Source organism: Haliotis rubra, unplaced genomic scaffold, assembly GCF_003918875.1.
Source record: "Haliotis rubra isolate DU_JTF1 unplaced genomic scaffold, ASM391887v1 Scf70, whole genome shotgun sequence".
Lineage (NCBI taxonomy): Eukaryota > Metazoa > Mollusca > Gastropoda > Lepetellida > Haliotidae > Haliotis > Haliotis rubra.
In genome coordinates, this window is record NW_025767413.1 from 1,657,897 (window position 1) to 1,668,519 (window position 10,623).

The 10,623-nt window shown below is 39.4% G+C and overlaps 2 protein-coding genes across 2 annotated transcripts; both read right to left on the reverse strand.

Annotated features, from left to right (window-relative positions):
- Positions 1 to 2,758: 2,758 nt before the first annotated feature.
- Positions 2,759 to 6,512, reverse strand: LOC124258761 (COX assembly mitochondrial protein homolog). The gene is made up of 4 exons (XM_046692843.1): positions 6,395 to 6,512; positions 5,306 to 5,410; positions 4,674 to 4,764; positions 2,759 to 3,650 (listed from the first exon to the last, which is right to left on the reverse strand). Exons 1-4 carry the CDS (start codon positions 6,471 to 6,473, stop codon positions 3,533 to 3,535), a joined length of 393 nt encoding a protein of 130 aa, XP_046548799.1. The 5' UTR covers positions 6,474 to 6,512; the 3' UTR covers positions 2,759 to 3,532.
- A 1,152-nt stretch (positions 6,513 to 7,664) lies between these two features.
- Positions 7,665 to 10,247, reverse strand: LOC124258760 (carboxypeptidase Q-like). Its single transcript, XM_046692842.1, has one exon. The coding sequence runs from the start codon at positions 10,202 to 10,204 to the stop codon at positions 8,804 to 8,806; it is 1,401 nt and encodes a 466-aa protein (XP_046548798.1). The 5' UTR covers positions 10,205 to 10,247; the 3' UTR covers positions 7,665 to 8,803.
- Positions 10,248 to 10,623: the final 376 nt, after the last annotated feature.

A 10,623-nucleotide genomic window follows, 5' to 3' on the forward strand; every position in this document is an offset into this window, starting at 1 on the left:
TTGCTCAGCACAGTCCCAGCTTTACGCCAAATGCATGATGCCAATTCTGTCAAGATCATCTTATTTTTTTCTTATCCTGACTCTTGATCGTTTGCTTATCTCCCTTTCCCTTGCGAATGGTAGTGGAACACTTGAATCCCTTGAAGGTCCTGAAGCGGACGTAAAAATACACTCACCCACGAGTTACCTCCCTTTTCCTGCGTAAACAGTCATGTGACCAGCCTTACTGATGGAGGTTCGAGAAGGGATACAGGTTCGCAGAAGGATGATTCGCGGAGGCATAGCTCTACCGTTCAGGAGATAACTGATGAACAACCAGACTTCGTCTTCCTGGACTCAGAGGTTACAGCTTGGGGATAGCCAATGGCTTGAACTTGGAGTCTCCTTCTAAGGATATAGATGAAGTCTACACTTATAAGATGCGTAATGACGACTTTGACTCGGTGACTATTCCTCCGATTGAACCTATATCCAAGGTACCTTCTAACCTACGCTCAGCTTTGAGAAAGCTGCAGACATCTACAAGGTTCGAGAACTCTCAGATCTACAGGCAGATAACAGCAACGCAGACATCTACAGGGTTCGCAAACCCTTACATCAACAGGCAGGATGTTGACGTCGACCAATGATGAAAACGGATGGTTTTGTCAGAGTTTTAAACTCTACAAAAAGATATACAACATGTGCGATCTCTACAGTTTACAGTCTGCACAACTCTACAACCTGCACAAACCTTATACCTGTATAGGTTCAGTTTCGGACGACAACCTGCTTGATGAAAGGAATCACTTCATCTACACGGATGCTGAGGTCTTATACCGGGTAGCTGATGGCCTGCGGATATTGTAGCTCACTCACTCCAACCCAACAGAGACGGACTGCATATAAGCTGATGACTTCGACTCCAATATGATATCACCTATGAAGCCGATATCTGAAGTACTGGAGAACCTCAAGGCGACCTTTGTAAAGGGCTTAAGGTTAACAACGCCTTCAAGTATCCTTGAACGGACGTACTGATGATATTTTGACCACTCGTCACTCAGCGTGGGGATTAGGATTTTATATCCTATCAACTAGATTCAACATCTGTATTTCTTCAAGATCCATACAGACAATACGTCTCGACAGCCTCCTTTGTCATGATGGCTTATATTATCCACAATGGGAATACGTGATTTATATCACTGAACGAGAAAAGGGAGGTAACTCGTGGGTGAGTGCATTTTTACGTCCGCTTCCAGACCTTCAAGGGATTCAAGTGTTCCACTACCATTCGCAAGGAAAAGGGAGATAAGCAAAAGATCATGAGTCAGGATAAGTATAAAAATATCAATTTTACTTGAAAAATTACATTTTGTTGCTACTCCATAACAAATACAATTTATTACAAATCTGAAATTGGCACATATAAACATCTAAAATAGATATGGATATATCGCTTAATCACATTTCTTGACATTATGAACTTCAAGGACTGCAGTGTAGGTCCCAGGACAACAACAGTCTGATGACAGCCCAACAGAGCGGAGTATTTCTGTAGTGTGTACAATATGTCACTCAGGCGATCTTCAACCATGATCATGTTGGATGATAATTACATGTTGTATATAACATCAAGATACAAACTTTTGTATTGTTGACAAATATGAACTAAAAATGTTTATGGCTTACTTGTAACGGCAAGTACTGAAACATTAAACTTGATATTGAGACAAGTTTGTTAATGTTTGTGTATATATCTGCTACCATTAGTACCAACATCTCACAATCTAATCGACTATGTTCATGTGAACAGGAAAGACCCTGAGTGAGTGAGTGAGTGAGTTTGGTTTTACGCCGCTTTTAGGAATATTCCAGCAACATCACGGCGGGGGGACACCAGAAATGGGCTTCACACATTGTGCCCATGTTGGGATTCGAACCCGGGTCTTCGGCGAGACCCTGAAGAAACCAGATAATATCCATAGTGGTTAAAGCGTTTGCTCGTCACGCCAAAGACCCGCGTTCGATTCCTGATGTGGGTACAATGGGTGAAGCCCATTTCTGGTGTCCCCACCCTGCTGTGATACTGCTGGAATATTGCTAAAACTGGCGTAAAACCCAACTCCCACAAGAGCTGACTAACATGGGATCATGGCTGTGCGAAAATGTCCTGAAACTCATGCTTGTCGAGGTGACCTTGCAGTTACATTTATTGCTGAGTGTATTGTTTGTTGTCATGGCCACTGTGGATTGTTGGTCATGCAGTGAACCACAGGATTGCTGGGCCCATCGTTTACAGACTGCTGCGATACAACCAGAATGTAGCAACTTTAACTACACTTAATCACTCACTGAATCTGGTTACTATAGCTTGAGAAGAAACACTTGGGTGACCAACAGGAAAGATTCACTTTCTTAATCACCAGAATCTACAATTTAGCCACTAAGACAATCACAACTCCAGTAGTTTAACACTAGTGTAGAACTGAGATTATATCAAGTTATCAACCAATTATACCTCAAAGTTTGTTTGTTGCACATGCATTCATACTGGAAATGTAGTGATGGAAATGAATAGGCAAAAATTCTTTTCCTTGTTTCTTCGCATGCAGTTTGTGAAAATCCAGGAATACATAAAGGAACATTTGTAATTTTAGGTGTTCCCTTCATTTGTGGTTTGACAGTAATAACTATGATAGGTATTAACCAATGAGAGAGTTTGTAATTGTATAATGTATTTACACACCTATAATGTATCTAGAACACAAAAGTGTAGGTTTTTGATATTTTATTTCAAATATACATTTCCTTGTGAAGGTACATTTGCAAAACAGTCACAATGAATCACTTCTAAATGCTTTTACAAAACAAACCCTTCCAATCTCTTGAACGATAATCACTGCAAAAGGAGTGACAATAGCTTCAAGTTGTAGAAAGCACAAGGAACCACCCACATCAACACCATTGCGCTATACCTTCAACATATCTCTTTTCTACATACAAGTAACTCAGTGCACAGCATCGTAGCTTGCTCTATCACTAAGCTCACTATCAACAAAACTAGTATCTTTGAATTATGTATACATCAGTAACAAGAGTTTCAGCTTCTTACACACACACATTCATTCTCCACAACTTGTATACATGGTAATTTGGTATATCTCCACTGATTCTGTTACAAGTCAAGAGTTGCCGTTTATCACATGTTTATATTTCATGCTTGTGTTTATATCATTAGATCCATCCACCACTGGATCCATAATGTTCTAATGTAACGACAGTCCTTCATCACTGAACAAGAGTATTAACATGATAAATGGGTTATCAATGTTAAGACAGCTGTATTCACACACAGTCCTAAAATCACCACTGAATCACCATTCAAAAAGCATTATCTCCCTTTAGATTCAAAACCACCATGATAAATGCGTCCTTACTAAATCCTAATTTCAACTTTCAACAAGTTTACTGAACTTCCAAACACAATCATCACACCATAGTGGATTTCATTCTCCACAGTTATCCATCTTCTCTCAAAGTGACTGGATTAAATCATGACACCCTCTGACTTCTTCATTTTCTGTTTGACTCCAGTCCTGCGGTACTCCGACCTCTCCTTCAGATACTCCTGTGTACATTCATCAATGAATGCCTGATCTGCATATCTGGAAGATTACGACAGGGCTTAGCATATACATTTTCCTGGGATTAACCAAACCTATAAACCGGATACCATGATTCTATAAATTTGCAAATGAGGTCAAGCAGGAACTACTTCAAATCTCAAACCATTGATTGATACAATGTCTGCTTGCTCAATTCAACTACTGAATATTGTTATCAGGCTTTTATGAAATGGGTTTTCTGATATGTAAGTGATTAAAAAAACATGGCTACCAATTATTTGACACTATATGATCCTGATAATAAATGAGATTCATGCCGACGGTTTTACACCGTTTTTAGCAACATTCCAGCAATATCATGGAGGACACACATTGTACCCATGTAGGAAATGAAACCCAGGCTGTTTCTAATATATACTTCACTGAGCAGTGTTGAGTGAAATTACGTTTAAAACGTCTGTCATATTTAATTATATAAGAGATTTTTACCCATCTGTGTCTCCATGTAGTAAATTGTAAAGTAGGAATCGAAAAATGTATGATTTAAATAGTTGTGTGAGTTGGGTTTAGTGCCACTCGTAACAGTATTCCAGGTGTAGCAAAATGTGTCAGGAAAGGGAGGAAAGCATTAACTGGTGGAGGTGTTAGTATTTACCATTTTGGTGAAACCCATGACAAACCTAGAAACATAATCATGGCAAACCAGTATTCAAACCCACAGTCATTTTGTTTCTGGCATGCCCACGGGCTGCCACTCTGCACAGCCAAATACTGCCCTGGAGATGGCTGGTGTATTTGTGCCCTCTATTTAGATATGATACATGTGATATCTGAACACTCAGATCATAATTTCATAGGCAGACTACGAGTCTCAAGGCCATTTTAACAACATCACTAACTAAAACGATAACTAAATGTGAGCAACTTTCCAATTTTCTAACACTCAAATTTGAGATGCGACACATTATTATTACTGATTTCTACACACTTATGAAACAAAAATGGTTGATGATTACAGTACAAATAATCACTGTCAATATTACTGTTTCCTTGTCAACTTACGCTGCCGACAGACAGATGTGCATTTGTTTGGCTTGTTTTCTGCATTTGAATGGCAGCAGCAGACCAGCTTCCTTGGCACAGATTCCAAACTCTGCAACAATTGGAACTGTTCTGAACTTGGATGCACCATATTACAGCTAAACAACAACAAATGTTGAATTTGGCATGAAAAGAAAAACAGAGAGACTATTGCCAAGATGGAAATGTACTGTTTTTTCTAAGATTCTCAAAGATCTGAAGCAACAATTTGAAGTAATGTAACACCATAATCCATCATTGTTTTAACAACACCATAGGGTGTCAATCATTGTTCATAACATTACAGTATCTCTGAAAGTAGAACTGAAGTAGCAAGTTAACTTGGTTAAAGTGATGTGACAGCAAATTGCTCTACCAACCATTGTTAATAACTTTACAAACTGATGGTGCTGTACCATTTTGTGTGAGTTGTTGGTTGTGGTTGTGTGGTTGGTTTTAGAGGCTAACCAAAGCCTAATAAAAGCGCCTTGCTTGTGAAACAATAGCCTTCATTTCTAACATGCCATTTGTAATTGTATGGTTTTTTTTGGTTGCCTTAACTATAAACGAAAATGGTTGCAGGTCTTTAGTTAGGGATATCCCTAGAGAATTACCTTTGACCTGTTCAGCACATTTCCCCTTCTTGGCCTTGGCTTTCATCTTCTGGGGGATGACAATTTCTTTCTCAGCTTTGCGCAGGGTCAGATCATCAGGGTCACCTGCAAAGAAGCACAGTTTGCATATTGTGCAATGCCACAAAACATTGTCACCCTATTATCTGGAAGATGCACCACACGAAATATGTAATTAGTGGCAAACATAAATTTCTAATCATCGGAAATTATGGACGGAGAAGCAACCCACACGCATGTCAATGTATGTACATTATATGCAATTACTCATCAAAAACATGCGTGGTGTTTGGTGAAAACCAAACGTTGCCAATAAGATCTTTGAGGATCGAAGTGACATGGTCACTGCAGAGGGATATTACCCAATCATTATTGATTAGTGCACGTGCCTCCATGGCAACACAATGCATTGTGTTACTAATATGCCGAGTAGTAAACTAAATCACTTTGTTTTACTTTGGAACACACGACAAGTATGACCCTAAGTTTTGAACCCTTGACTTGATGGATGCACTGATTCTCCTGGTCACTAATTTATTTCTCTGAGTAAATATCTGATGTGTCAAAATGAAATGTGTGAAATTTTTTATGTGTCAATTTTTTTCAGGTCATCTGGTCATTGTCAATTTTTCTTTGCCTTAAAATGAGACGTGAGAGGTTATCACAGAACTGACAACTTGGCATTTCACATTTCAAACCTATGAAGTGAATTAGTGATGTATTTTGAAACTTTATCTGACTTCAAATTAGGGGGTTAGATTAGAATCAGAGGACCCTGTGGTAACTAGAGGGTTAGCAGACCAGAGGTGAATAACAAGTAACCGGTATTGAAGCAGGTACTTTCGACATTTGAATCTTTTGCTTCTACTGGCAATTCTCAATGTTAATCAAGTTTGTAAATTATTGCAGATATCACATCGGTACATTGCCGCTAATGGTGTGGTCCCTCTTTCATCATGCTCGATATTCTCCGTGGTAGAAATTCTCAAAACCACACATCACAGTAATGTTCAGACACTGACATAAGTATGGTCAGTTAAATATAATATGTTATTTAGAAAAAAGCCATACCAAGTCCCATGGGCCCTCCCCCTAAATTCTCGCTGAGCATGCCCTTCTCCCTTTCGGGATTCGAAAACACTGCCCCCATGTTGGATTTTTGTTTTGTCGCTTGTAACGCTCAATATTAATTTCTGTTTCGCCAGTTCGTTTCCTGCGGTGAGTTCATGATGGGGGTCATGGGTAAGTTGGAAATATCCAAAGATATCCCACTAATGTTAACTATTCCCAGAAAGTCGTATATATACAAATAACGGGGTTTTTTTGTTTTCAGTGGTGTAAGCGGCGAAATAAGTGAGGGAGGGCTTATTGTGTTCGATGGAAAGGGAGAACTTAATATCAGCGTTAAGCGTTTTGAATGATCTTCGAAGATGTACTGAATGTGTGAATGATATTTTAAATGCAAAAAATATTGAATGAAAGGACAGTTGTACTTTTCACTCAAAAAACACACACACAGACATTGAAATTATTTGGGCACTAGTCATTTAGTATATAGGTGTGTGGTCATGAAATATTGTTACATTGCCGGAGTTGGTTCATGGCAAAATGTTCGTTCAGTTTTGGGGTCGACCAAATACGACAGTACTATGACTTTGAATCATCCAAAGTGCAAAACAAACCATGTCTGATCGTTGACCGCTCAAAATATATCTCTTCTAACATGCAAGAAAATATCAATCTGATCTGTTCGTTTGTCTTCCTTATAAACCCATTTAAACTACAAGATCCTGCCTAACGTTATTGACATTATGTTTGCACAATGTACAAATAAAGCAACTGCGTGTGGCAAGTTTTGCAATATGTTTTGATCATGTTGTGATTCCAGTTACGGGAAATAAGTAAATTGTCACCTCACGTTTGGCTGTTTAGTTACAGTTTCGGCCATGTTCGGATATCCTTACTAAGTATTTACCTTTGTCTTGAAACAACATGTTGCTGGTTGTGCTAAACAAAACTGGCATTCATTTCTCGGAGATACAGGATCATTTATGTTTTCTTTAACCATGAAATCAGGCCTTCAGTTTAAATCGGATGTCCAGACTATTAATGTACTTAATTACAGAAAGGTCCGTCTTAAACTTACATGTGGCTATTGCACATTTCGTACGTAAAGATAAATGTGATCATAATGTCGGTGATAAATATTGCTCCCACTGTCCAGAAGATAAAAAGCACATTTTATTGTATGTTCTCTGTATATGGATGCACTTACCCATTGTCAAGTTTGTACAAAAGCCTGCACCTGTACTAAACGCTTCTATGATGTAAGCAACGGATATTTACATAAATAGACTTTATTTCAATCAGAAAATATGTTGACATATATATAATACTAAACAGTGAACTGATGAATTTCTTTCTTTTGTTACAATATATTAATTGTATACACACACATTACACTGACTCTCTGACATCTCATGTACAAACACCTCCACTACACACAAACCATGTACACGTGTCCCAGCAGAAATTCCCTCCTGCTACTTTCGGGCATTTGTATGTGCGAACTGAATGTCTTCATTGCAGGTGTCTGTGAGTGGCAGTTCCCAGGCTTCTATATCTGCACAAAGTATCCTTTAAATAGATGTTATCTAGATACATGGGCATAACCACCACAGGAGCTCGTGGAATAAATTAACAATATTAACAGATGGCAACTTTAGCTTTATGATCGCGACCACTTGACAAGTAGTGACCACAGGGAATCACGTGACAGTACATAATACGGTTCACTGACAGAGAAATACTTTCAACTGATACTTATAGCTGACACTAAACCAAATAATAAAGACCCCGTATCATTCGGAATAACTGAATAATTGCGGCGTAAATGACTTACCATGATATACATGGCAGCCTGTTCATGTATTTAAGACAGGATGGAAACAGCTTGTCGCAAAGTAAGACTATAGACTACAAGGAGAGGCTAGTAAACTGAATTGTAAATAATAATATCATACTACAAAGTCCTTTGTAAATATGTGGAGTCAAAATCTAAATAGAAATACACTTGTGAAAACAAATCTAAATAGAAATACACTTGTGAAAACAAATCCTTCAAAGGATGAGATCCAGAAGTCAAAACGAACATATAGAGTGAGTGAGGTATTTCAAAGTGTTTTTCAAATGAAAACATAACGTGAGTGGTATATGGTAAAACAGAAGATACGTATCATTTTGTATGTTAAAGTGATACTGTACGCACACACAAGGATGACTGTCTTATTTGAAAGATTTCCTCCCGATTTAATTATATCTGAATTATGTTGGAAATGTGGTTCTTAAAGGCGAAGGTAGAATAATTCAGTTTGGTCAAAACCCTTTTCAACTGTTGAACATAAAAGATACGTTTGATGGAGCAGTGGTATCCCTGCCATGCAAGTAACACTCTGTTATATTAGCATATTGTTAAACAACCTAATCCCTAGGTAACATTTGGTCCATATCAGCTACTACGTAGCTGACAACTGCCCACAATGCAGAACACAAATCCATCGCGTGTGGGTCCTGAACCGTCATTGTGTCGGCGTTGCTATGGTGAAAATAAAAGTACTTGTCATTCATATTATTGAGACTACCCCCTGGCACCCCGGCTGTAACGAAGTTGGCAACATCCCCACTATCAGCTGGCGATGTCAAAGTGCTTGCGTTGATAGATTTAAGCAGATTGAGCACTCCCTGCATGATAACAGTTGCAGCTTTGTTACCACTGAATCCCAGTCCCGTGGGGGTGAAGGTACCCCCGTCCGACTCCATCACAAGATCGTAGTTGCTGACGTTGTTCTTGTGTCTCTGCCAGTACTGTACTGCACCAACGTGGCCGGGTTCCTCTGCCGTCCACATTACCATTCTCATTGTACGTTTAGGGCGGAGTCCGAGCTGGCGGATGAGGGATAGAGCTTGCCACGAGATGAACGCCCCGCCCCCATCGTCCATCGCTCCCTGGCCGACGTCCCAGCTATCCAAATGTCCGCTCACCAATACAATCTCTTCTGGGTATTTGCTGCCAATGATTTCTGCGACTGTGTTACGGGATTTAACAGGAGGCAGATTTTTGGCCTCCATTTTCAAATTAACGACTATCTTCTCCCCTCTCTGCGACATCCTGTACATCATTTCTGCATCTTCAACTGTGATGCAGGCTGTTGGGATCTTGGTAACACTGTCGTTATATTCCTGTATCCCTGTGTGGGGGCTGTAGATGGAAAATGATGCCACGCTTCGTATTAAGGAAGCTACGCCACCTACTTTAGCAGCCTCCACAGCGCCGTTCTCGCGATACGCAACAGTAATTCCATATTCCACCCAGTCTTGATTATACGCAATGATCTTCCCTTTAGCTAAATCTGCTTTCTTATGAAGCTCATCAAATGATTTCACCACAAGAACTTCAGCCGTTATCCCTTCTGGAGGTGTCGCTATGCTACTTCCGAGTCCAAGAATAGCCATGGGGTGTACCCGGGGTTGGAGCATAGTCGCCGACTCATTACCTCTGATCCAGCGAGGGACCGTTACCTCTTCTCCATGAACATTTTCTAGGCCGTCTCCCTTCAACACATTCAGCATGTAGTCTATTGAGTTCTCGAGGTTTTGAGTACCCACCAACCTACTTCCGAATTTGTCAACAAAATTGGCTAATCGTTCATACGACTGGTTTTGGGATTTCCCATACACCGATCTTTGAATAATTTGGTCTGCAACACTCTGGTATGATGATATTTGTTGCATTACACGCTTTAGGTCCACACATGATGCCGGACCCGTAAAAACAGTACAGAGAAACATCGCTGATATCACGATACCCAGTGACGAAACCATCGTAAACCGCAGTCACATGACATTCATGTGACCACTTTGATGTCGGCCGGGAAAGTCGGTTGATGTAAATTTGGATTTCGGAAATATAAAACGAACGGCGTTCCTTAGCGAACAATATATTAAATTTGAAAACATGTTGACATTAATCAGCATGCTAAAGCCTCAGAGTTTAGGTTTCTTTCAATTTTATTAATTTTAAACCCACAAAAAATGTTTTGTTTTGTGATTGTCAAACAGGCGGACAGGATCCATGTCCATAATAGTATCTAGGATTAACAAACAGTTTTGTTAAAGCTTCTTAGAATGGGAAATACAAAGATGCGTGATTTTCCACAAGACCCACACAGACTGCGAGAATACTATATTAGTATTGCAATATAAATACACAATATGTAATATTTATGATGTAACTCATTTAT